This window comes from Somniosus microcephalus, unplaced genomic scaffold (assembly GCF_052327205.1).
Source record: "Somniosus microcephalus isolate GS21.2 unplaced genomic scaffold, FLI_Smic_1.0 unresolved_chr1, whole genome shotgun sequence".
NCBI classification, from domain to species: domain Eukaryota; kingdom Metazoa; phylum Chordata; class Chondrichthyes; order Squaliformes; family Somniosidae; genus Somniosus; species Somniosus microcephalus.
This window is the reverse complement of record NW_028225179.1, coordinates 49,641,176-49,668,966: the sequence shown is the minus strand read 5'-3', so window position 1 is coordinate 49,668,966 and position 27,791 is coordinate 49,641,176. Positions and strand designations below refer to the sequence as shown.

Genomic DNA, 27,791 nt, shown 5'->3' with positions numbered 1-27,791 from the left:
CGGCATTGGGGCGGTACTGTCACATAAATTCCTTGATGGTTCAGAGAGGCCGATAGCTTTTGCGTCACGCTCGTTAACTTCAGCCGAGCGTAACTACGCCCAGATTGACAGAGAGGCCCTCAGCCTGGTGTGGGGGGTGAAGAAGTTCAATCACTACCTGCACGGTCAGAAATTTACTCTACTAACTGATCATCAACCTCTCGTCTCCATTTTCAACCCTCAGAAGGGCGTACCAATAATGACGGCACAACGGCTACAGAGGTGGTCCCTTTTCCTAGGGGCACACCAATATGACATCGAGTGCAAAGGAACTAAACAGCATGGGAATGCTGATGGATTGTCGCGCCTACCATTGCCGACGGTGGAAGAAGAACTGGCAGTGGATCCAGTGGAGTTATTCCACTCGACTATAGTCGAATGTCTCCCTGTGACGAATGCAAACATAGAAAAGGAAACACGAAATGACCCGACACTCTCCTGGGTCTATGATTTAACGGTGAAGGGATGGCCAGCACATGGCGAACCACGGCTGCCAGCATTCTTGCCGAGAAGAGAACAGCTGTCAGTGTGCAGAGGAACCTTGATGTGTGGATCCAGAGTAGTAATTCCACCCAAATTGAAGGATAGAGTGCTCAATGAGCTTCATGAGGGTCATCTGGGAGGGGTAAAAATGAAGAACTTAGCCAGAGCGTTTGTGTGGTGGCCGGGAATCGATAGAGAAATCGAAGAGATGACCAAGAGCTGCACAGGATGCCAGAAGGTCCAAAACGCCCCACCACAAGCCCCTCTACATCCATGGGAGTGGCCCTCATCTCCATGGCAAAGGGTGCACGTTGATTTTGCTGGTCCCTTTATGGACTCGATGTTTTTAATTGCGGTGGATGCACATTCAAAGTTGCCAGAGGTAATAAAAATGTCCTCAACCACCACAGAAAAAACTATCACAGTCTTACGAACCATATTCGCCAGGAATGGGCTGCCTGAACAGATTTGCTCTGACAATGGACCACAGTTTGTGTCTGAAGAGTTCCGGAGGTTCTTAAAGAACAATGGTGTTAAGCATTACACATCCGCCCCATATCATCCAGCCACTAATGGATTGGCCGAGAGGTTTGTTCAAACATTCAAGAAGGCTATCAAGGCAATGTGTAATGAAGATATACCCCGACAACACAAGGTGGATAACTCCTTGTTTGCCTACCGGAATGCGACACATGTGGTTGCCAACCAAACTCCAGCCATGATGTTCTTCAATCGAAGACTACGATGCCGCTTGGATTTGGTTAAGCCAAACGTCAGAAGAGATGTGGAGAACAGGCAGTTTCAGAATATGAATGAAAGGCCGACCAGGAGTTTTAAGATAGGTCAACCAGTTTTGGCCCGGGACTACCGCACAGAGAAATGGCAGCCAGTAACGATCTGTACACGGCAAGGACCTCTAATGTATACCGTGGACGTTGGAGAGAGCATTGTAAGACGCCATGCTGACCAGATTCTAGAGCCACTGGAAAACGTCAACTCCACACCACGATCCGATACACCTGGCGATGAAACCGAAGTACCAATTGCATCTACCGCAGAATCGGTGATATTGGAAGCAGACGAACCAAACAATGACATTGATCCCGACTCAACCTTGCCAGAAGAACCTGATATCCCAAAGAGGTGTTATCCAGACAGAATCAGGAAGCCTCCTCAAAGACTGAACTTATAATTGCTTAACTTCAACCAATGTATCTAGCAACCGTAATTGTAATTAGTTATTATTTAGTTGTTAAATGAATGTTATGTACTGTTTATCTAAAAGGGGAGGAATTGTTGTGTATGTCCCTTTAACGGAATAACTGGTCTCAGACTGCAGTACCGGCAGTGACCACCCCTGTATAAAAGGCCCTAGCAGGCTTCTGTAGTTTCAGTTTCCAGGTTGTCTCCATTCAGTAAAGACTTGTCAAACCAACTCCTGCATTCCGTGTCTCCATTAACACACGGATCTAATAGTACCTGCCCTGCGAGTGTTTAATGGGACAGTGTAGAGGGAGCTTTACTCTGTATCTAACCTGTGCTGTACCTGCCCTGGGAGTTTTTGATGGGACAGTGTAGAGGGAGCTTTCCTCTGTATCTAACCCATGCTGTACCTGCCCTGGGAGTGTTTGATTGGACAGTGTAGAGGGAGATTTACTCTGTATCTAACGTGTGCTGTACCTGCCCTGGGAGTGTTTGCTGGGACAGTGTAGAGGCAGCTTTACTCTGTATCTAACCCGTGCTGTACCTGCCCTGAGAATGTTTGATGGGACAGTGTCGAGGGAGCTTTACTCTGTATCTAACCCGTGCTGTACCTGTCCTGGGAGTGTTTGATGGGACAGTGCAGAGGGAGCTTTACTCTGTATCTAACCCCGTGCTGTACCTGCCCTGGGAGTGTTTGATGGGACAGTGTTGAGGGAGCTTTACTCTGTATCTAACCTGTGCTGTACCTGCCCTGGGAGTTTTTGATGGGACAGTGTAGAGGGAGCTTTCCTCTGTATCTAACCCATGCTGTACCTGCCCTGGGAGTGTTTGATTGGACAGTGTAGAGGGAGATTTACTCTGTATCTAACGTGTGCTGTACCTGCCCTGGGAGTGTTTGCTGGGACAGTGTAGAGGGAGCTTTACTCTGTATCTAACCCGTGCTGTACCTGCCCTGAGAATGTTTGATGGGACAGTGTCGAGGGAGCTTTACTCTGTATCTAACCCATGCTGTACCTGTCCTGGGAGTGTTTGATGGGACAGTGCAGAAGGAGCTTTACTCTGTATCTAACCCCGTGCTGTACCTGCCCTGGGAGTGTTTGATGGGACAGTATAGAGGGAGCTTTACTCTGTATCTAACCCGTGCTGTACCTGCCCTGGGAGTGCTTGATGGGACAGTGTAGAGGGAGCTTTACTCTGTATCTAACCCGTGTTGTACATGCTGTGGGAGTGTTTGATGGGACAGTGCAGAGGGAGCTTTACTCTGTATCTAACCCGTGCTGTACCTGCCCTGGGAGTGTTTGATGGGACAGTGTAGAGGGAGCTTTACTCGGTATCTAACCCGTGCTGTACCTGCCCTGGGAGTGTTTGATGGGACAGTGTAGAGGGAGCTTTACTCTGTATCTAACCCGTGCTGTACCTGCCCTGGGAGTGTTTAATGGGACAGTGTAGAGGGAGCGTTACTCTGTATCTAACCCGTGCTGTAACTGCCCTGGGAGTGTTTAATGGGACAGTGTAGAGGGAGCTTTACTCTGTATCTAACCCGTGCTGTACCTGCCCTGCGAGTGTTTGATGGGACAGTGTAGAGGGAGCTTTACTCTGTATCTAACCCGTGCTGTACCTGCCCTGGGAGTGTTAGATGGGACAGTGTAGAGGGAGCTTTACTCTGTATCTAACCCGTGCTGTACCTGCCCTGGGAGTGTTAGATGGGACAGGGTAGAGGGAGCTTTACTCTGTATCTAACCCATGCTGTACCTGCCCTGGGAGTGTGTGATGGGACAGTGTAGAGGGAGCTTTACTCTGTATCTAACCCGTGCTGTACCTGCCCTGGGAGTGAAGGCATCGAAGGAGGTTTAATGGGTTAATCTTTGAGTGAAGCGTTCGGGGAATGTAATTGGTTAAACCCTGAGCAGCTCTGAAAGAGTTTCCCCCTGTGTGGCCCCTGCTCCAGCCCATGGCACTGTTCCCAGTCGACGAGTCTGTTGCTGCGATCACTGACTGGCGCTGCCTGACTCTCACCAGCTCCCTGCCTTCCCTAACCTGTGGATTTCTGACAGCGTCCCGGTAACCCACGCGGAATGTCCTCACCTGCCCATCGCCCTCCCTCGCCCATCTACCCAGAGCAGCATTCCTAGCCATACCGAACCTGGGAGAGGAGGACAGCAGGGAGCTGAGGTTGTGAGGACATGAGAACATAAGATACAGGAGCAGGAGTAGGCCATTCGGCCCCTCGAGCCTGCTCCGCCATTCAATAAGATCATGGCTGATCTTCTATCTCATCTCCACTTTCCTGAACTATCCTCACATCCCTTGATTCCCTTAATATTCAAAAATCTATCAATCTCTCTTGAATATACTTAATGACTGAGCCTCCCTCTGGGGCAGAGAATTCCAAAGATTCACCACCCTCTGAGTGAAGAAATTCCTCCTCATCTCAGTCCTGAATGGCCGACCCCTTATCCTGAGTCTGTGACCCCTGGTTCTGGACTCCCCAGCCAGGGGAAACGTCCTCCCAGCATCTACCCTGTCAAGCCCAGTAAGAATATTTCAATGATATCACCTCTCATTCTTCCAAAGTCTCGAGAAATGAGGGGGAGGGCAGGGAGGAGCAGGGAAACTCCAGACTGCCCTCGGGGGATTCTAAAGGAGGAAGAGCTGTTCAGAAGCATGCCATTGTAAATCGGAGACCGGAGCAGTAACCTGGAAATCATCAGCAGTGAGTGCCCTGCGTACCTCTCCACTTTGCTCAATTAACCCACGGCACAAACTACTCGCTGAATCTCTCTCTCTCTCTCTCTCTCTCGCTCCCCCTTAACCGTTCCGCCTGTTCCTCTTTTCTCTATCCTGCTCCTTGTACCTGGGGTGCATTCTGCCAGTTGCTCTCATCCAGTTTATCCCCCTCTCTTTCTGAACTCTCTCTGGTGACCCTGTCACCTCTACAGCTGTTGTCTGCTGTTTAACTTGTGAATAAAACAGCTACAGGCTGGAATCTAATCGAGGTGTTCGGGTGGTTTATATATAGAATAACAGATACCCGGGAGTGAGTTACAGGCTGGAATCTAATCGAGGTGTTCGGGTGGTTTATATATAGAATAACAGATACCCAGGAGTGAGTTACAGGCTGGGATCTAATCGAGGTGTTCGGGTGGTTTATATATAGAATAACAGATACCCGGGAGTGAGTTACAGGCTGGAATCTAATCGAGGTGTTCGGGGGGTTTATATATAGAATAACAGATACCCGGGAGTGAGTTACAGGCTGGAATCTAATCGAGGAGTTCGAGGGGTTTATATGTACAATAACAGATACCCGGGAGTGAGTTACAGGCTGGGATCTAATCGAGGGGTTCGGGGGGTTTATATATAGAATAACAGATACCCGGGAGCGAGTTACAGGCTGGAATCTAATCGAGGGGTTCGGGGGGTTTATATATAGAATAACAGATACCCGGGAGTGAGTTACAGGCTGGAATCTAATCGAGGGGTTCGGGGGGTTTATATATAGAATAACAGATACCCGGGAGTGAGTTACAGGCTGGAATCTAATCCAGGGGTTCGGGTGGTTTATATATAGAATAACAGATACCCGGGAGTGAGTTACAGGCTGGAATCTAATCGAGGGGTTCTGGGGTTTATATATAGAATAACAGATACCCGGGAGTGAGTTACAGGCTGGAATCTAATCGAGGGGTTTGTGGGGTTTATATATAGAATAACAGATACCCGGGAGTGAGTTACAGGCTGGAATCTAATCGAGGGGTTTGTGGGGTTTATATATAGAATAACAGATACCTGGGAGTGAGTTACAGGCTGGAATCTAATCGAGGAGTTTGTGGGGTTTATATATAGAATAACAGATACCCGGGAGTGAGTTACAGGCTGGAATCTAATCGAGGAGTTTGTGGGGTTTATATATAGAACAACAGATACCCGGGAGTGAGTTACAGGCTGGAATCTAATCGAGGAGTTTGTGGGGTTTATATATAGAATAACAGATACCCGGGAGTGAGTTACAGGCTGGAATCTAATCGAGGAGTTTGTGGGGTTTATATATAGAATAACAGATACCCGGGAGTGAGTTACAGGCTGGAATCTAATCGAGAGGTTCGGGGGGTTTATATATAGAACAACAGATACCCGGGAGTGAGTTACAGGCTGGAATCTAATCGAGGAGTTCTGGGGTTTATATATAAAATAACAGATACCCGGGAGTGAGTTACAGGCTGGAATCTAATCGAGGGGTTCGGGGGGTTTATATATAGAATAACAGATACCCGGGAGTGAGTTACAGGCTGGAATCTAATCGAGGGGTTCGGGGGGTTTATATATAGAATAACAGATACCCGGGAGTGAGTTACAGGCTGGAATCTAATCGAGGAGTCCGAGGGGTTTATATATAGAATAACAGATACCCGGGAGTGAGTTACAGGCTGGGATCTAATCGAGGGGTTCGGGGGGTTTATATATAGAATAACAGATACCCGGGAGTGAGTTACAGGCTGGAATCTAATCGAGGAGTTCGAGGGGTTTATATGTACAATAACAGATACCCGGGAGTGAGTTACAGGCTGGGATCTAATCGAGGGGTTCGGGGGGTTTATATATAGAATAACAGATACCCGGGAGCGAGTTACAGGCTGGAATCTAATCGAGAGGTTCAGGGGGTTTATATATAGAATAACAGATACCCGGGAGTGAGTTACAGTCTGGAATCTAATCGAGAGGTTCGGGGGGTTTATATATAGAATAACAGATACCCGGGAGTGAGTTACAGGCTGGAATCTAATCGAGGGATTCGGGGGGTTTATATATAGAATAACAGATACCTGGGAGTGAGTTACAGGCTGGAATCTAATCGAGAGGTTCGGGGGGTTTATATATAGAATAACAGATACCTGGGAGTGAGTTACAAGCTGGAATCTAATCGAGGGGTTCGGGGGGTTTATATATAGAATAACAGATACCCGGGAGTGAGTTACAGGCTGGAATCTAATCGAGGGATTCGGGGGGTTTATATATAGAATAACAGATACCCGGGAGTAAGTTATAGGCTGGAATCTAATCGAGGGGTTCAGGGATTTATATATAGAATAACAGATACCCGGGAGTGAGTTACAGGCTGAAAGCTAATCGAGGTGTTCGGGGGGTTTATATAGAACAGATACCCGGGAGTGAGTTACAGGCTGGAATCTAATCGAGGGCTTCGGGTGGTTTATATATAGAAATAACAGATACCCCGGAGCGAGTTACAGGCTGGAATCTAATTGAGGGCTTCGGGTGGTTTATATATAGAATAACAGATACCCGGGAGTGAGTTACAGGCTGGAATCTAATCGAGGGGTTCAGGGGGTTTATATATAGAATAACAGATACCCGGGAGTGAGTTACAGGCTGGAATCTAATCGAGGAGTTCAAGGGGTTTATATATAGAATAACAGATACCCGGGAGTGAGTTACAGGCTGGAAACTAATCCAGGAGTTCGAGGGGGTTTATATATAGAATAACAGATGCTCGGGAGTGAGTTACAGGCTGGAATCTAACCGAGGGGTTCGGGTAGGTTTATATATAGAATAACAGGTACCCAGGAATGAGTTACAGGCTGGAATTTAATCAAGGGGTTCGGGTGGGTTTATATATAGAATAGCAGGTACCCGGGAGTGAGTTACAGGCCGGAATCTAATTGAGGGTTTCTGGGGGTTTATATATAGAATAACATGTACCCGGGAGTGAGTTACAGGCTGGAATCTAATCGAGGTGTTCGGGGGGTTTATATATAGAGTAACAGATACCCGGGAGTGAGTTACAGGCTAGAATCTAATTGAGGGGTTCGGGGGTTTATATATAGACTAACAGGTACCTGGGAGTGAGTTACAGGCTGGACACTAATCGAGGAGTTCGGGGCATTTATATATAGAATAATAACATGTACCTGGGAGTGAGTTACAGGCTAGAATCTAATCGAGGTGTTCGGGTGGTTTATATATAGAACAACAGATACCCAGGACTGAGTTACAGGCTGGAATCTAATCGAGGGGTTCGGGGGGTTTATATATACAATAACAGATACCCAGGAGTGAGTTACAGGCTGGAATCTAATCGAGGAGTTTGTGGGGTTTATATATAGAATAACAGATACCCAGGAGTGAGTTACAGGCTGGAATCTAATCGAGGGGTTCCGGGTTTTTATATATACAATAACAGGTACCCGTGAGTGAGTTACAGGCTGGAATCTAATCGAGGAGTTTGAGGGGTTTATATATAGAATAACAGATACCCGGGAGTGAGTTACAGGCTGGAATCTAATCGAGGAGTTCGAGGGGTTTATATATAGAACAACAGATACCTGGGAGTGAGTTACAGGCTGGAATCTAATCGAGGAGTTCGAGGGGTTTATATATAGAATAACAGATACCCGGGAGTGAGTTACAGCCTGGAATCTAATTGAGTTGTTCGAGGGATTTATATATAGAATAACAGATACCCGGGAGCGAGTTACAGGCTGGAATCTAATCGGGGGGTTCGGGTGGTTTATATATAGAATAACAGATACCCAGGAGTGAGTTACAGGCTGGAATCTAATCGAGGAGTATGTGGGGTTTATATATAGAATAACAGATACCCAGGAGTGAGTTACAAGCTGGAATCTAATCGAGAGGTTCAGGGTTTTTATATATACAATAACAGGTACCCGGGAGTGAGTTACAGGCTGGAATCTAATCGAGGGGTTCAGGGTTTTTATATATACAATAACAGGTACCCGGGAGTGAGTTACAGGCTGGAATTTAATCGAGGAGTTCGAGGGGGTTTATATATAGAATAACAGATACCCAGGAGAGAGCTGCAGGCTGGAATCTAATCGAGGGGTTCAGGGGTTTATATATAGAATAACAGATACCCGGGAGTGAGTTACAGGCTGGAAACTAACCGAGGGGTTCGGGGGGTTTATATATAGAATAACAGATGCCCGGGAGTGAGTTACAGGCTGGAATCTAATTGAGGGGTTCAGGGGGTTTATATATAGAATAACAGAAACCTGGGAGTGAGTTACAGGCTGGAATCTAATTGAGGGGTTTGGGGGGTTTATATATAGAATAACAGATACCCGGGAGTGAGTTATAGGCTGGAATCTAATCGAGAGGTTCGGGGGGTTTATGTATAGAATAACAGATACCTGGGAGTGAGTTACAGGCTGGAATCTAATCGAGGGGTTCGGGGGGTTTATATATAGAATAACAGATACCCGGGAGTGAGTTACAGACTGGAATCTAATCGATTGACAGACAGATGAATAGATACGGGCTGCAGACATGGATCAGTACAAAGATTGAGAGACTTGTTGATGGATTTGCATGGGCGTGTTCGGCGCGCTGCTCCCGTCCACACTGTCCTCCTCCCAGATTCTTGCATTCCTTGACTCTGCCAGTGAGCATGCCTGAGCTCCTACACATTCCAAAATCATGTCCGGACTTGTCGCTGGGTCCAAACAATCAGTAATTTGAATATAATATCCTGAATAAGCAGTGACTCTGTACAGTTACAGTGAGTGACCCTTACCCTGAATAAACAGTGACTCTGTACAGTTACACAGTGAGTGACCCTTACCCTGAATAAACAGTGACTCTGTACAGTTACACAGTGAGTGACCCTTACCCTGAATAAACATTGACTCTGTACAGTTACACGGTGAGTGACCCTTACCCTGAATAAACAGTGACTCTGTACAGTTACACAGTGAGTGACCCTTACCCTGAATAAACAGTGACTCTGTACAGTTACAGTGAGTGACCCTTACCCTGAATAAACAGTGACTCTGTACAGTTACACAGTGAGTGACCCTTACCCTGAATAAACAGTGACTCTGTACAGTTACAGTGAGTGACCCTTACCCTGAATAAACAGTGACTCTGTACAGTTACAGTGAGTGACCCTTACCCTGAATAAACAGTGACTCTGTACAGTTACAGTGAGTGACCCTTACCCTGAATAAACAGTGACTCTGTACAGTTACACAGTGAGTGACCCTTACCCTGAATAAACAGTGACTCTGTACAGTAACACAGTGAGTGACGCTTACCCTGAATAAACAGTGACTCGGTACAGTTACACAGTGAGTGACCCTTACCCTGAATAAACAGTGACTCTGTACAGTTACACAGTGAGTGACCCTTACCCTGAATAAACAGTGACTCTGTACAGTTACAGTGAGTGACCCTTACCCTGAATAAACTGTGACTCTGTACAGTTACACAGTGAGTGACCCTTACCCTGAATAAACAGTGACTGTACAGTTACACAGTGAGTGACCCTTACCCTGAATAAACAGTGACTCTGTACAGTTACAGTGAGTGACCCTTACCCTGAATAAACAGTGACTCTGTACAGTTACACAGTGAGTGACCCTTACCCTGAATAAACAGTGACTCGGTACAGTTACACAGTGAGTGACCCTTACCCTGAATAAACAGTGACTCTGTACAGTTACACAGTGAGTGACCCTTACCCTGAATAAACAGTGATTCTGTACAGTTACACAGTGAGTGATCCTTACCCTGAATAAACAGTGACTCTGTACAGTTACTCAGTGAGTGACCCTTACCCTGAATAAACAGTGATTCTGTACAGTTACAGTGAGTGACCCTTACCCTGAATAAACAGTGAATCTGTACAGTTACACAGTGAGTGACCCTTACCCTGAATAAACAGTAACTCTGTATAGTTACACAGTGAGTGACCCTTACCCTGAATAAACAGTGACTCTGTACAGTTACAGTGAGTGACCCTTACCCTGAATAAACAGTGACTCTGTACAGTTACACAGTGAGTGACCCTTACCCTGAATAAACAGTGAATCTGTACAGTTACACAGTGAGTGACCCTTACTCTGAATAAACAGTAACTCTGTATAGTTACACAGTGAGTGACCCTTACCCTGAATAAACAGTGACTCTGTACAGTTACAGTGAGTGACCCTTACCCTGAATAAACAGTGACTCTGTACAGTTACACAGTGAGTGACCCTTACCCTGAATAAACAGTGACTCTGTACAGTTACACAGTGAGTGACCCTTACCCTGAATAAACAGTGACTCTGTACAGTTACACAGTGAGTGACCCTTACCCTGAATAAACAGTGACTCTGTACAGTTACACAGTGAGTGACCCTTACTCTGAATAAACAGTAACTCTGTATAGTTACACAGTGAGTGACCCTTACCCTGAATAAACAGTGACTCTGTACAGTTACACAGTGAGTGACCCTTACCCTGAATAAACAGTGACTCTGTACAGTTACACAGTGAGTGACCCTTACTCTGAATAAACAGTAACTCTGTATAGTTACACAGTGAGTGACCCTTACCCTGAATAAACAGTGACTCTGTACAGTTACACAGTGAGTGACCCTTACCCTGAATAAACAGTGACTCTGTACAGTTACTCAGTGAGTGACCCTTACCCTGAATAAACAGTGATTCTGTACAGATACAGTGAGTGACCCTTACCCTGAATAAACAGTGAATCTGTACAGTTACACAGTGAGTGACCCTTACTCTGAATAAACAGTAACTCTGTATAGTTACACAGTGAGTGACCCTTACCCTGAATAAACAGTGACTCTGTACAGTTACACAGTGAGTGACCCTTACCCTGAATAAACAGTGACTCTGTACAGTTACACAGTGAGTGACCCTTACTCTGAATAAACAGTAACTCTGTATAGTTACACAGTGAGTGACCCTTACCCTGAATAAACAGTGACTCTGTACAGTTACACAGTGAGTGACCCTTACCCTGAATAAACAGTGACTCTGTACAGTTACACAATGAGTGACCCTTACCCTGAATAAACAGTAACTCTGTACAGTTACACAGTGAGTGACCCATACCCTGAATAAACAGTGACTCTGTACAGTTACAGTGAGTGACCCTTACCCTGAATAAACAGTGGGGGTGAAATTGGGTATAGCCCCGCTTGGGGCGCTAGAATTGGCGGTGCGCAAAATCTATCGGCAGGCGCAACTCATCGCCAGCTCGAGCGATGTTGGGTTGCATCGCCCCTAAAGGTGATTGCGACGTAAAATCAGGCACTGCACGGGACTCCTAAGGCGCTAACCTGGCGGCACTACTCAATATCTGGGCGGCCGGGCGCAGCGCAGGTGCTGTCAATAATCGATGACCACGAGACGTGCTGGCGCCGGCCAGCTCTTAAAGGGGCGGGTCATTTAGGATCAGCAGCCACACTCATCACCCTGTAGGCCTCAAAATCGGCGCTGTTCATTCTGTGGCGTTACAAACTTTGACCAGATGGAAAGGGTGAGGCAGAGAGCGGAGCGCTTTACCAATGGGGCATTGAATGCTTTGGTTGGTGCAGTGGAGCGCCGGCGAGCAGTGCTGTACCCTGACAATGGCAGGAGGCCTCATCAGAACGAGTACCGCAGAGCTTGGAGGGAAGTTTCGCAAATAGTCAAATCCAGCAGCGTGGTGCCCAGGACTCCTGTGCAATGCAGGAAGAAGTTCAACGATCTCACTCGGGTCGTTAGGGTGAGTGGCTTTTTGGCAATCTTCTTCATCCCTCTATCTGCACCTGACTTTATGGCCAGAGGGTGCGCGATGCCCCAATGGCCATCTGTCAGCCAGCACCCATGGCCCTTTCTGGGAACGCACACGCACATTCAACTCAGGGCATACTGTAAGGGTGATCCACCATGGGGGGGGCATGAGATGACAACTCAGGGCATACTGTAAGGGCTGTTCCACCATGGGGGGCATGAGATGACCACTCAGGGCATACTGTTAGGGCTGTTCCACCATGGGGGGCATGAGATGACCACTCAGGGCATACTGTAAGGGCTGTTCCACCATGGGGGGCATGAGATGACCACTCAGGGCATACTGTAAGGGCTGTTCCACCATGGGGGGCATGAGATGACCACTCAGGGCATACTGTAAGGGCTGTTCCACCATGGGGGGCATGAGATGACAACTCAAGGCATACTGTAAGGGCTGTTCTACCATGGGGGGCATGAGATGACCACTCAGGGCATACTGTAAGGGCTGTTCCACCATGGGGGGCATGAGATGACAACTCAAGGCATACTGTAAGGGCTGTTCTACCATGGGGGGCATGAGATGACCACTCAGGGCATACTGTAAGGGCTGTTCCACCATGGGGGGCATGAGATGACAACTCAGGGCAGCATGTTTCATCACTTCCCGTCCTTTCTCCTGCAGGCCAAGCTGGCCAGGAACCGGAGGGAGCAGCTTCGCATCGGAGGAGGTCGGCCTCACCTGCAGACACTGACGGACCTGGCGGAACGAGTCTACCAGATTGTTGGAGGCCGGATGACTGGTCCTGTCACCACTGGAGCTGCCGACCCCATTGTGCACAGCAATGGTAAGGTCATCACCTTTTTGAACTGCCTCCTTCCACTTGTTCCCCCCACCAGCATGCTTTTTCACTCTGGACCCATGTCAGAGCATTGCAGCAATCTGGCATCCCTTGCTGCCACCCTGTCCTTTCGCTAAAGCCACTCTTCAACCTCCCTGCTTTCAGATGCTGCATCACAAGCTCGGGAGCCCGGACATCAAGCTGCCAGAGATACTGACTCCAGAGGCGACGAGCAGGAGGAAGCCGGACCATCCGTACCACCCTCAGGCGAGCCAGCCCATCTGCAGACTGGGGATAGTGCTTCCCTGGAAGGGAGCGGGGGGGATGGCTCTGAGGAGCAACCAGTTCCAGGAACCAGCAGGCTCCAGCAACGCAAGGGGGGTAGGGAAGTTCGGGAGCCGTCTCCCCGGAGGGCGAGTCAGGCCACGATGATTGCTGCACAGAGCGCAGAAGAGGTGCGTTCCCTCGCAGAAATGTGCGCCCAGGCTCGGCCCAGGCACACTGAGCTGATGGCTGCAGTGGCAAGGATGCCTGAATCCATCGAGACACTGGCAAGGAGTGTGCAAGACTTCGGGGCAGCACAGGCGAGGAGTGTGCAGGACTTCGGGGCAGCACAGGAAAGGAGTGCCCAGGACTTCGGGGCAGCACAGGAAAGGAGTGCCCAGGGCTTCGGTACATCACTGGAAAGGACTGTCCAGGGCTTCGGCACATCACTGGAAAGGACTGTCCAGGGCTTGACCGAAGCACTGGAAAGGACTGTCCAGGGCTTCACCGAAGCACTGGCACCTGCCACACAAGTGCTGAGTGCTGCCACGCAGTCACTCGCTGGCCTCATGCAGAGGCAGATTGAGGCCACGCAAGCACTGACTGCTGCCACCCTCGATGGATCAGGCAGGATTACCCGGGGCCCTTGCAGCACCACAGCAGGCCAGCAATCTGTGGACCAGCTGATTGGTTCGCATGCTGCGGTGCTGCCCCATCAGAGTGCCAGTGTGTCGGCCGACCACGGAGCAGGTGTCCGCTCTCAGGATGTCAGTATTCCTGATGCCACCGCTGGCACGTCTCCATTGCAGCTGCCATCACCTGCAGGACAGACTGCTTCCACCCATGCCCAGTTGGAGCAGTCAGCATCCGGGCCCTCCAAGCCCAGAGTCCATCCAGGCCGTCCCTCAGGGGCATCTGCGCTTTCGGACAGTCAGCAGGTCTCCCCCAGCCTTCATGCAGCCACTGGGGTCCCATTACGGAGGAGCTGCAGGGAGGGAAGGGGCCGTTCTCGCAAGAGAAGTAGATCACCATCAAAGGGGAAAGAGTAGAAGGTGCTGCTGAGATGTCTAGAAATCAAGGCCGTGGATGCTGGTCTGAATGTTAGTAATGTTTTGGATAGTCTCCCGGGTGTGCGAGTCACTTGGTCTGAATGTTAGTAATGTTTTGGATAGTCTCCCGGGTGTGCGAGCCAATTATGTGTTAGTTTGTCAGTTAAGCTTTCTGGTGCCATTGCTTTGTCATGTTGGAAGGAAGCACATTTTTCAAAATAAACAAATTATTTTATTGACATTGGCCATGGCTGCTATTTACATTCATACTGGCCTTCATAGGCTTTGGGTTATCCGAATGGTTCCATTCCTGGTCTTCGATTGGCACCAAGCATTCTGTCAGAGGGGCCTAGAACCGACTCCTTATCAGCCTCTGACGGACGGCTCTTCCAGTTTCTGGGACCCTCCCGTCTTGGTCCTCCTCCTCCTCCTCCTGCTTCTCCTCCTGCTCCTTCTCCTCCTCCTCCTCCTCCTCTGCTGGTCCTTCAATGTCTGCTGGCATTGGCTGGGTGCGCAGGGTGGCGAGGTTATGGGGCATGCAGCAGACAATGACGAAGTGGGAAACTCGCTCTGGTGAGTACTGCAAGGCGCCTCCCGAGTGGTCCAAACAGCGGAACCACTGCTTCAGCATGCCGATTGTGTGCTCCACAATGTTCCTCGTCGCCTGATGGCTGACGTTGTAGTGCTCTTCTGCAGGGGTGGTGGGCGAACGGAGCGGGGTCATCAGCCATGGGCACAGAAGATAGCCCTTGTCACCGAGAAGCCAGCCTTCTGGGTGAGCCGGGGCCTCAAAAAGGTCTGCTACTGAAGTCTGGTGCAGGATGAATGCGTCGTGGCTGCTGCCTGGGAACTGTGCATTGACCGCGAGGATCAGCTGCCGGTGGTCACAGACCAGCTGCACATTCAAGGAGTGGAACCCCTTGCGGTTGCGGAAGTCCTCAGGATTCAAAACAGGCGCCCGCAAAGCCACATGCATGCAGTCAATGGTGCCCTGCACCATTGCCGCGAAGCCCTCTGCCCGCTCCCGCTGCTTCTCCGGTGTCACAGTGAAGGAGATGTACTGCCGCCGCCTTTTAAACAGGGCATCTGTTACTTGCTGGATGCAGCTATGCACCGCAAACTGGGAGATGTTGGCAATGTCCCCAGTTGCTGCCTGAAAGGAGCTGGTCGCATAGAAATTCAGTGCTACTGTAATCTTGACAGCCACCAACAGAGAGATCCTGCACCTTATCTGCGGCTGAAGATCTGCCTGAAGCAGGTGGCACAGCTCAGTCACCAGCTCCTTTCTGAATCGCAGCCTCCTAAGACACTGCTCCTCCGACAGGTAAGAGAACTGCTGCCTGAATACCCTGGCAGCGTAAGGTCTGGTGTGGCGACGTCTGTTGGCCCTCCTCCGTCTGGCCATTCCTGGCCCTCTCTCCCTCCATCTCTGTGCCCTTTCCAGATGGTCGAGCAGCAGGACGTTCCCCTCCAAAGCAGCCCCCATAATAATAGGTAACAAGAAATTATACAGGGTGTAAAGGCTCACCAGCAGCAGGGTGATGGTCTGAAGGCTGAAGGTCCTCTGGCAGCACTGGGTCACTAGTGATATGGCTCTCAGAGTGCAACTCTGCAACTCTGTGAAAATCCCAAAGAAGGTGTGCTCCCAAAATGGCTGCCGCTTTTATACCAGTGCAGTCCCCTTTAAAGAGCGCCCCCCTAAGCCCGAGAGCGACTGGGGAACGTTCCAGTAAGCTGTCCTTATTAGCGCCAGGCGGAACGAAGGGGCGCACTGTAGTGTATGTACTTTGTAGAAGGAACTATATTCTGCAGCCCCTGTATACTGCAGAACCAGTAGTGACCACCCCTGTATATAAGCCTGTGTAGTAACTTTGCATATTTATTTGCAATTTGTCTCCACTCAGTAAAGACCTGTTATAACCAACTCCTGCAGTCCGTGTCTCAATTACACACAGACATAATACTGGCGACGAGCAGATCCGAACTTACCTACAGTCTGCACCACCTCATGGGGATCCATCCCTGAAGCGAAGTGGTCGAGGCCAGAAGGAAGAAAGAAAAAAAATAATAAAACAAACAGTAGAAACGGGCGTCGACCGTGGGCAACCGCCTCTGATTCATCGGAGTTGAAGATTTGCAGGAGAGGCTGTCAAGAGCGGGGCTTGGTTATCCTGTCGATGGTGTTCCAGCTAATCGGGCTGGTGGCAGGTAGTACACTGATCCTTCCTGGGCTGCGGCGGGCTAGAGCTCGATCGGGTGGCTTTTCAACGGGGCTGAGCAGCGTTGTCGGGAAGAGGAGAGAGAGAGAGAGAGAGGGTGGAGCACACAGGGCGCGGCCGGTGCTACGAAGCCGGGCAGTGTACAGACCCGAGAAGAGGGAGGAGAGTGTCCCGTAGGGTTGCTCCGACAACGGGGTAATAAAAGAAATTAGAAGCGCGGAAAGCCGCGAGGAGCTGCAGTTTGCCACGGGAACTGCGGAGAGCGGCGTTAGCAGCAGCGCGGGGGGAAGTGCGTGAAGACCATAGGGCGTCACCATCAAGGCATAAAACGCCAGCAACAGCGCTAGCAGCAGCGGAGAAGACGGAAAGCGCGGGAGGTGCCATTTTGTTAAATCGGGGAAGAAGGCAAAGCGCGGGAGGCGCCATCTTAGATTTCCAAGATGCCGAAGACTGGCAATATCACTGCCGTCGATAATGCAATAGAAGACTGGACCACGTATGTGGAAAGAGTCGAAGTATATTGCGAGGCAAACTAAGTAGCCAATGAGAAAAAGGCATCGGTACTACGGAACTTAATGGGCGCAAGAACGTACGGCCTATTGCGGAACCTGATTACTCCAGCCAAACCGATGGCGAAGAGTTTTAACGAAATTGTTGATATCCTACAGGAACACCTAAATCCTACACCGCTGCTGATAGCAGAAAGATTTAAATTCCACAGGAGAAATCAGCATAAAGATGAGAGCAATGCTGATTATCTTACAGAACTACGCAAGCTATCAAAGCACTGCCAGTTCGGAGCAGTACTGACAGATACTCTACGGGACAAATTTGTCTGTGGACTCCTGAGTGAAGGAACCCAGAAGAGGTTACTCTCAGAGAAAGAGCTGACGCTAGATAAGGCTTTCAGGGTGGCAGTATCGTACGAAGCAGCAGCAAGGGGAGCTGCGGAAATACAGCAAAAGCCACAGGAATACGGCACCCACGAAATGACACGGGGATTTGAAAAATGTTATTGCTGCGGCAGAACAACCCATGACCAGAAGGACTGCTGGTCCAAGGACAAAATATGCAGGCAATGCAGAAAGATGGGACACATTGCACGAGTTTGCAGGTCTGGGAAGAAGACTAACGACAACAAAAAGACTACTAAGGAACAGTACACGAAAGTACAAAAGATGACGGACAGTAGTTCCGAAGACCAGATGAGCGATAGTGAATCCGGGAACAAGAGACTAAGCTGTCTCAAACTTCACAATGTAATCACAAAAGAGGATCACCGAACCATTTGGGTCACCCTCACGATAGCAGGGTCCCAAGTCAAAATGGAATTGGATACAGGATCAGCCCTGACCGTCATGAATCGACGAGACTATGAGCGGCTATTCTCACACATACCCTTGAAAGAGACATCCATTGTCTTGAAGACGTATACGGGGCAAAAAGTACACCCCAGAGGGAAAATAAGGGTGCCTGTCGAATACAACGGCAAGGAAACACAGTAATTGTATCTGTACATACTGCAAGATGGTGGACCAGCATTATTGGGACGGGAATGGATCAGAAAGATATGTTTAGCCTGGCACTCCATTCAGGCACTGACGGTGGCTGGTAAAAAGGATGATGACGTCACACCTGGACGATTGTCAAAAATCTTAGCTAACGCCAAAGAGGTATTTCAACAAGAACTGGGAACTCTTAAAGGCGTAACCGCCTCGATAAAAATAGAAGAGAATGCAATTCCCAAGTTTTTCAAAGCAAGACCGGTGCCATATGCAATTCGCCCAGCCGTTGAGGCAGAGCTGGAGAATCTGGAGAATGCAGGCATGTTATCTAAGGTAGACTGGAGTGAGTGGGCGACACCCATCGTTCCTGTCATGAAGAAAACGTTAAACAATAAGTCTGAGGAGCCAAGGAAGGTTCGCATCTGTGGGGACTTCAAGGTGACGGTGAACCCAGTCCTTCACACAGTACAATATCCTCTCCCGAGGATAGAAGATATTTTCGCCTCACTATCTGGAGGGAAGCGTTTTACAAAAATTGACCTAGCACAAGCATATTTGCAGATGGAGGTTGAAGAATCCTCTAGGAAGTATCTCACGATAAACACTCACAAAGGTCTTTACCAGTATAATCGACTGGTATTCGGAGTAGCATCAGCTCCGGCGATATGGCAAAGAGCGATGGAACAAGTCCTGCAAGGGATTCTGGGGACTCAGTGTTACTTGGACGACATCCTAGTGACAGGTGAAGATGACAGTGAACACCTTGCCAACCTAGAGCAGGTGCTCACTAGACTAAGAGAACATGGACTACGAGCCAATCGCCCCAAGTGCGAGTTTTTTAAGAAACAGATATCGTATTGTGGCCACGTGATTGATGAAGAGGGGTTACAAAAGTCCCCTGACAAAATTGTAGTGGTAGTTTAAGGCTCCAGCGCCTGAAAATGTGTCACAACTGAGGTCATTCCACAGATTGGTGAATTACTACCATAAGTTTTTGCCGAATTTGTCCACAATTCTGCACCCACTGAACGCCCTACTACAAACTGGAGTAGCATGGAAATGGAGTGATGAATGTAAGCGGGCCTTTCAGAAGAGTAAAGACCTAATCACTTCAAGAGAAGTATTGGCTCACTACAACCCATCACTACCGATAAGACTGGCGTGTGATGCGTCTCCCTACGGCATTGGAGTGGTACTGTCACATAAATTCCTTCATGGTTCAGAGAGGCCGATAGCTTTTGCGTCATGCTCGTTAACTTCAGCCGAGCGTAACTACGCCCAGATTGACAGAGAGGCCCTCAGCCTGGTGTGGGGGGTGAAGAAGTTCAATCACTACCTGCACGGTCAGAAATTTACTCTACTAACTGATCATTAACCTCTTGTCTCCATTTTCAACCCTCAGAAGGGCATCCCGATAATGACAGCACAACGGCTACAGAGGTGGTCCCTTTTCCTAGGGGCACACCAATATGACATCGAGTACAAAGGAACTAAACAGCATGGGAATGCTGATGGATTGTCGCGCCTACCGTTGCCGATGGTGGAAGAAGCACCTGCAGTGGATCCAGTGGAGATATTCCACTCGACTATAGTCGAATGTCTACCTGTAATGAATGCAAACATAGAAAAGGAAACACGAAATGACCCGACACTCTCCTGGGTCTATGATTTAACAGTGAAGGGTTGACCAGCACATGGTGAACCACTGCTGCCAGCATTCTCGCCGAGAAGAGAACAGCTGTCAGTGTGCAGAGGAACCTTGATGTGTGGATCCAGAGTGGTAATTCCACCCAAATTGAAGGATAGAGTGCTCAATGAGCTTCATGAGGGTCATCTCGGAGGGGTAAAAATGAAGAACTTAGCCAGAGCGTTTGTGTGGTGGCCGGGAATCGATAGAGAAATCAAAGAGATGACCAAGAGCTGTACAGGATGCCAGAAGGTCCAAAATGCCCCACCACAAGCCCCTCTACATCCATGGGAGTGGCCCTCATCTCCATGGCAAAGGGTGCACATTGATTTTGCTGGTCCATTTATGGACTCGATGTTTTTAATTGCGGTGGATGCACATTCAAAGTGGCCAGAGGTAATAAAAATGTCCTCAACCACCACAGAAAAAACTATCACAGTCTTACGAACCATATTCACCAGAACTGGGCTGCCTGAACAGATTTGCTTCGACAATGGACCACAGTTTGTGTCTGAAGAGTTCCGGAGGTTCTTAAAGAACAATGGTGTTAAGCATTACACATCCGCCCCATATCATCCAGCCACCAATGGATTGGCTGAGAGTTTCGTTCAAACATTCAAGAAGGCTATCAAGGCAATGTGTAATGAAGACATACCCCTACAACACAAGGTGGATAACTTCTTGTTTGCCTACCGAAATGCGACACATGCGGCTACCAACCAAACTCCAGCCATGATGTTCTTCAATCGAAGACTACGATGCCGCTTGGATTTGGTTAAGCCAAACATCAGAAGAGATGTGGGAGGGGAGAACAGGCAGTTTCAGAATATGAATGAAAGGCCGACCAGGAGTTTTAAGATAGGTCAACCAGTTTTGGCCCGGGACTACCGCGCAGAGAAATGGCAGCCAGGAACGAGCTGTACACGGCAAGGACCTCTAATGTATACCGTGGACGTTGGAGAGAGCATTGTAAGATGCCATGCTGACCAGATTCTAGAGTCACTGGAAAACGTCAATTCCACACCACGATCCGATACACCTGGTGATGAAACCAAAGCACCAATTGCATCTACCTCAGAATCGGGAATATTGGAAGCAGATGAACCCAACAACGACGTTGATTCTGAATCAACTCTGCCAGAAGAACCTGATACCCCAAAGAGGCATTATCTGGACAGAATCAGGAAGCCTCCTCAAAGACTGAACTTATAATTGCTTAACTTCAGCTAATGTATATGTCAACTGTAATTGTAAATATGTTATTTAATTATTAATCGAATGTTATGTACTGTTTAGCTAAAAGGGGAGGAATTGTAGTGTATGTACTTTGCAGAAGGAACTATATTCTGCAGCCCCTGTATACTGCAGTACCAGTAGTGACCACCCCTGTATATAAGCCTGTGAAGTAACTTTGCATAGTTAGTTCCATTTTGTCTCCACTCAGTAAAGACCTGTTATAACCAACTCCTGCAGTCCGTGTCTCAATTACACGTGGACATAATACGCACCACTGAATTTCCGGTCCGGGGCGCCAAAAAGGCATTGCACACTGAAATTACGTCATGATCTGCCTGCGCCCGCGAGCGGCCGCTAAGATTTAGACCCGGCGCTAAAAGCCACTCAATAAACAGTGACTCTGTACAGTTACACAGTGAGCGACCCTTTCCCTGAATAAACAGTGGCTCTGTACAGTTACACAGTGAGAGACCCTTACCCTGAATAAACAGTGACTCTGTACAGTTACAGTGAGTGACCCTTACCCAAAATAAACAGTGACTCTCTATAGTTACAGTGAGTGGCCCTTACCCTCAATAAAGAGCGACTCTGTACAGTTACACAGTGAGTGACCCTTACCCTGAATAAACAGTGACTCTGTACAGTTACACAGTGAGTGACCCTTACCCTGAATAAACACTGACTCTGTACAGTTACAGTGAATGACCCTTACCCTGAATAAACAGTGACTCTGTACAGTTACACAGTGAGTGACCCTGACCCTGAATAAACAGTGACTCTGTACAGTTACACAGTGAGTGACCCTCACCCTGAATAAACAGTGACTCTGTACAGTTACACAGTGAGTGACCCTTACCCTGAATAAACAGTGACTCTGTACAGTTACAGTGAATGACCCTTACCCTGAATAAACAGTGACTCTGTACAGTTGCACAGTGAGTGAACCTTACCCTGAATAAACAGTGACTCTGTACAGTTACACAGTGAGTGACACTTACCCTGAATAAACAGTGACTCTGTACAGTTACAGTGAATGACCCTTACCCTGAATAAACAGTGACTCTGTACAGTTACACAGTGAGTGAACCTTACCCTGAATAAACAGTGACTCTGTACAGTTACAGTGAGTGACCCTTACCCTGAATAAACAGTGACTCTGTACAGTTACACAGTGAGTGACCCTTACCCTGAATAAACAGTGACTCTGTACAGTTACAGTGAGTGACTCTTACCCTGAATAAACAGTGACTCTGTACAGTTACAGTGAGTGACTCTTACCCTGAATAAACTGTGACTCTGTACAGTTACAGTGAGTGACTCTTACCCTGAATAAACAGTGACTCTGTACAGTAACACAGTGAGTGACCCTTACCCTGAATAAACAGTGACTCTGTACAGTTACACAGTGAGTGACCCTTACCCTGAATAAACAGAGACTCTGTACAGTTACAGTGAGCGACCCTAACCCTGAATAAACAGTGACTCTGTACAGTTACACAGTGAGTGACTCTTACCCTGAATAAACAGTGACTCTGCACATTTACACAGTGAGTGACCCTTACCCTGAATAAACAGTGACTCTGTACAGTTACACAGTGGGTGACCCTTACCCTGAATAAACAGTGACTCTGTAAAGTTACACAGTGAGTGACCCTTACCCTGAATAAACAGTGACTCTGTACAGTTACACAGTGAGTGACCATTACCCTGAATAAACAGTGACTCTGTACAGTTACATAGTGAGTGAGCCTTACCCTGAATAAACAGTGACTCTGTACAGTTACACAGTGAGTGAGCCTTACCCTGAATAAACAGTGACTCTGTACAGTTACACAGTGAGTGACCCTTACCCTGAATAAACAGTGACTCTGTACAGTTACACAGTGAGTGACCCTTACCCTGAATAAACAGTGACTCGGTACAGTTACACAGTGAGTGACCCTTACCCTGAATAAACAGTGACTCTGTACAGTTACACAGTGAGTGAGCCTTACCCTGAATAAACAGTGACTCTGTACAGTTACACAGTGAGTGAGCCTTACCCTGAATAAACAGTGACTCTGTACAGTTACACAGTGAGTGAGCCTTACCCTGAATAAACAGTGACTCTGCACATTTACACAGTGAGTGACACTTACCCTGAATAAACAGTGACTCTGTACAGTTACACAGTAAGTGACCCTTACCCTGAATAAACAGTGACTCTGTACAGTTACACAGTGAGTGACCCTTACCCTGAATAAACAGTGACTCTGTACAGTTACACAGTTAGTGACCCTTACCCTGAATAAACAGTGACTCTGTACAGTTACACAGTTAGTGACCCTTACCCTGAATAAACAGTGACTCTGTACAGTTACACAGTGAGTGACCCTTACCCTGAATAAACAGTGACTCTGTACAGATACAGTGAGTGACCCTTACCCTGAATAAACAGTGACTGTACAGTTACACAGTGAGTGACCCTTACCCTGAATAAACAGTGACTCTGTACAGTTACACAGTGAGTGACCCTCACCCTGAATAAACAGTGACTCTGTACAGTTACACAGTGAGTGACCCTTACCCTGAATAAACAGTGACTCTGTACAGTTACACAGTGAGTGACCCTTACCCTGGATAAACATTGACTCTGTACAGTTACACAGTGAGTGACCCTTACCCTGAATAAACAGTGACTCTGTACAGTTACACAGTGAGTGACCCTTACCCTGAATAAACAGTGACTCTGTACAGTTACACAGTGAGTGACCCTCACCCTGAATAAACAGTGACTCTGTACAGTTACAGTGAGTGACCCTTACCCTGAATAAACAGTGACTCTGTACAGATACAGTGAGTGACCCTTACCCTGAATAAACAGTGACTGTACAGTTACACAGTGAGTGACCCTTACCCTGAATAAACAGTGACTCTGTACAGTTACACAGTGAGTGACCCTCACCCTGAATAAACAGTGACTCTGTACAGTTACACAGTGAGTGACCCTTACCCTGAATAAACAGTGACTCTGTACAGTTACACAGTGAGTGACCTTTACCCTGAATAAACAGTGATTGTACAGTTACAGTGAGTGACCCTTACCCTGAATAAACAGTGACTCGGTACAGTTACTCTGTACAGTAGACAGCGCCCTCCCTCCTACTGTCAGGACTGACCATCTTCCTTCCCTTCCTTCTCCACAGGGAACATCTTCGCCCGAGTCTTCACTCGCTCCATGTTGAGAAATGTTTCAACCATCACCCACAAGACGTACCAGTTGATTCAGGAGCTGAGCTCCCGCTCTCAGCGTCTGGTAGACCTATATGTGAGTGTGTGTGTGTCTGTGCGTCACTGTCTGTGCTCCGTCTGTCTGTCTCGATTGTGCCCTCACCTCCCCCTGTTCACTGAGACGCCCTCTTTGAATACCATAGGATCATCGACTGATACTGCACAGAAAGAGGCCATTCGGCCCAGCTTGCCTGTGCTGGCTCTTTGAAGGAGTTATCACACTAATTCCGCTCCCCTGCTCTCTCCCCACAGCCCTGTCATTTTTCCCCTTCAAGCATTGATCCAATTCCCTTTTGAAAGTTACTATTGAATCTGCTCCCACCGCCCTTTCAGGCAGCGCATTCCAGATCACAACAACTCGCTGCGTAAAAACATTCTCCTCATCTCCCCCTCTGGTTCTTTTGCCAATCACCTTAAATCTGTGTCCTCTGGTTACCGACCCTCCTGCCACTGGAAACAATTTCTCAGTATTTAGTGTTATCAAAACCCTTCATGATTTTGAATGCCTCTACTAAATCTCCCCTTAACCTTCTCTGCTCTAAGGAGAACAACCCCAGCTTCTCCAGTCTCTCCACATAACTGAAGTCCCTCATCCCTGGAACCATTCTGGTCAACCTCCCCTTAACCTTCTCTGCTCTAAGGAGAACAACCCCAGCTTCTCCAGTCTCTCCACATAACTGAAGTCCCTCATCCCTGGAACCATTCTAATCAATCTCCTCTTAACCTTCTCTGCTCTAAGGAGAACAACCCCAGCTTCTCCAATCTCTCCACATAACTGAAGTCCCTCATCCCTGGTACCATTCTGGTCAATCTCCTCTTAACCTTCACTGCTCTAAGGAGAACAACCCCAGCTTCTCCAGTCTCTCCACATCACTGAAGTCCCCCATCCCTGGTACCATTCTGGTCAATCTCCCCTTAACCTTCTCTGCTCTAAGGAGAACAACCCCAGCTTCTCCAGTCTCTCCACATCACTGAAGTCGCTCATCCCTGGTACCATTCTGGTCAATCTCCTCTTAACCTTCACTGCTCTAAGGAGAACAACCCCAGCTTCTCCAGTCTCTCCACATCACTGAAGTCCCCCATCCCTGGTACCATTCTGGTCAATCTCCCCTTAACCTTCTCTGCTCTAAGGAGAACAACCCCAGCTTCTCCAGTCTCTCCACATAACTGAAGTCCCTCATCCCTGGAACCATTCTGGTCCATCTCCCCTTAACCTTCTCTGCTCTAAGGAGAACAACCCCAGCTTCTCCAGTCTCTCCACATAACTGAAGTCCCTCATCCCTGGTACCATTCTGGTCAATCTCCCCTTAACCTTCTCTGCTCTAAGGAGAACAATCCCAGCTTCTCCAGTCTCTCCACATAACTGAAGTCCCTCATCCCTGGTACCATTCTGGTCAATCTCCTCTGCACTCATTCCAAGGCCTTTAAATCCTTCCTAAAGTGCGGTGCCCAGAATTGAACACAATACTCCAACTGAAGCCTAATGAGTGATTTATAATGGTTTAGCATAACTTCCTTGCTTTTGTACTCGAATCCTCTATTAATAAAGCCAAGGGCCCCATATGCTTTTTTAACAGCCTGCTCAACTTGTCCTTCCACCTTCAGAAATTTGTATACATACACCCCCGCCCCAGGTCTGTCTGTTCCTGCACCCCCTTTAAAATTGTACCGTTTAGTTCATGCTGTCTCTCCTCATTCTTCCTACAAAAATGTATCAGTTCACACTTCTCTGCATTAAACTGCATCCGCCACTTGTCTGCCCATTTCACCAGGCTGTCTGTGTCTTCCTGAACTCTGTTACAATCCTCCTCATTGCTTACGACATTTCCAAGTTTCGTGTCATCTGCAAACTATGAAATGATGCCCCTGTGTACACAAGTCCAGGTCATTAATATATATCAAAAAGAGCGGTGGTTGCAACACTGACCCCTGTGGGGGAAAGAAAGACTTGCATTTATATAGCGCCTTTCACGACCACCGGATGTCTCAAAGCATTTTACAGCCAATGAAGTACTTTTTGAAGTGGTGTCACTGTTGCAATGTGGGAAATACGGCAGACAACTTGCGCACAGCAAGCTCCCAGAAACGGCAATGTGATAATGACCAGATCATCTGTTTTCATGATGTTGGTTGAGGGATAAATATTGGCCCCAGGACACCGGGGAGAACTTCCCTGCTCTTCCTCGAAATAGTGCCGTGGGATCTTTTGCGTCTACCTGAGAGAGCAGACGGGGCCTCGGTTTAACGTCTCGATTTAATTTTTTGATGAAGTAACAGGGAGGATCGATGAAGGGAATGCAATGGATGTTGTCTACATGGATTTTAGGAAGGCGTTTGACAAAGTACCACTTAGAAGGCTGGTTAACATAATTGAGGCTCATGGAATAGGTGGGTCAGTGGCAGCTTGGATAAGGAATTGGCTTAAGGACAGAAAACAGTGAGTTGTGGTAAATGGCTGTTTTTCAGACTGGAGGATGGTAGACAGTGGTGTTCCCCAAGGGTCAGTGCTGGGGCCACTGCTTTTTTTGATATATATAAATGACCTGGATATTGGAATACTGAGTAGAATTTCTAAATTTGCTGATGACACCAAACTTGGGGGTGTGGCAAACAGTGAGGGTGATACCAATCGACTGCAACAGGACATAGAAAGGCTAATAGAATGGGCAGACAGGTGGCAGATGGAATTTAATACAGTGAAGTGTGAGGTGATGCATTTTGGCAGAAGGAACAGGGAGAGGCAATATACACTTAATGGCACAGTTTTACAGAGTGTACAGGGTCAGAGGGATCTGGGAGTTAATGTGCATTGGTCCCTGAAGGTGGCGGGACATATTGAGAGAGTGGTTAACAAAACATATGGGATCTTGGGCTTCATAAATAGAGGTATTGAGTACAAAAGTAGCGAAGTTATGCTGAACCTTTATAAAGCGCTGGTTAGGCCACAACTGGAGTATTGTGTCCAGTTCTGGTCACCACACTTTAGGAAGGATGTGAAAGCCCTCGAGAGGGTGCAGAGGAGATTTACCAGAATGGTTCCGGGGATGGGGGATCTTAGCTACAAGGACAGGTTGGAGAAGCTGGATTTGTTTTAATTAGAGCAAAGGAGGTTGAGGGGTGATTTGATAGAGTTTGGATTATGACGGGTTTGGATAGGCTAGACGGGGAAAGGCTGTTCCCACTAGTTGTTGGTACAAGGACTAGGGGACACAGATTTAAGGGTTTGGGCAAGAGATACAGGGGGGATGTGAGTAAAATCTTTTTTACGCAGCGAGTGGTGAGGACCTGGAACTCGCTGCTGACGGAAGTGGTGGAAGCGGAGACACTCGGGGAGACGGGATAGGCACTTGAGGGAAATAAACTTGCAGGGCTATGGGGATAGAGTGGGGGAATGGGACTGACTGGATTGCTCTACAGAGAGCCGGCACAGACTCGATGGGCCGAATGGCTTC

The 27,791-nt window shown here is 48.1% G+C and overlaps 1 protein-coding gene across 2 annotated transcripts in view; it reads left to right on the top strand.

The window, feature by feature from the left end:
• The window catches only part of LOC147094930 (cardiotrophin-2-like), a 58,643-nt gene that overhangs the window by 22,258 nt on the left and 8,594 nt on the right, over positions 1-27,791 (top strand). Inside the window, exons 1-2 of one of the 2 annotated variants that reach the window (XM_085974555.1) lie at positions 3,625-4,438; positions 24,255-24,376. In XM_085974555.1, coding sequence (XP_085830681.1) covers positions 24,287-24,376 — 90 coding nt within the window. In that variant the 5' untranslated portion in view covers positions 3,625-4,438; positions 24,255-24,286. Of the gene's footprint in view, positions 1-3,624; positions 4,439-24,254; positions 24,377-27,791 lie in introns of those variants that run through there. The other variant, XM_085974554.1, reaches the window with a different exon arrangement.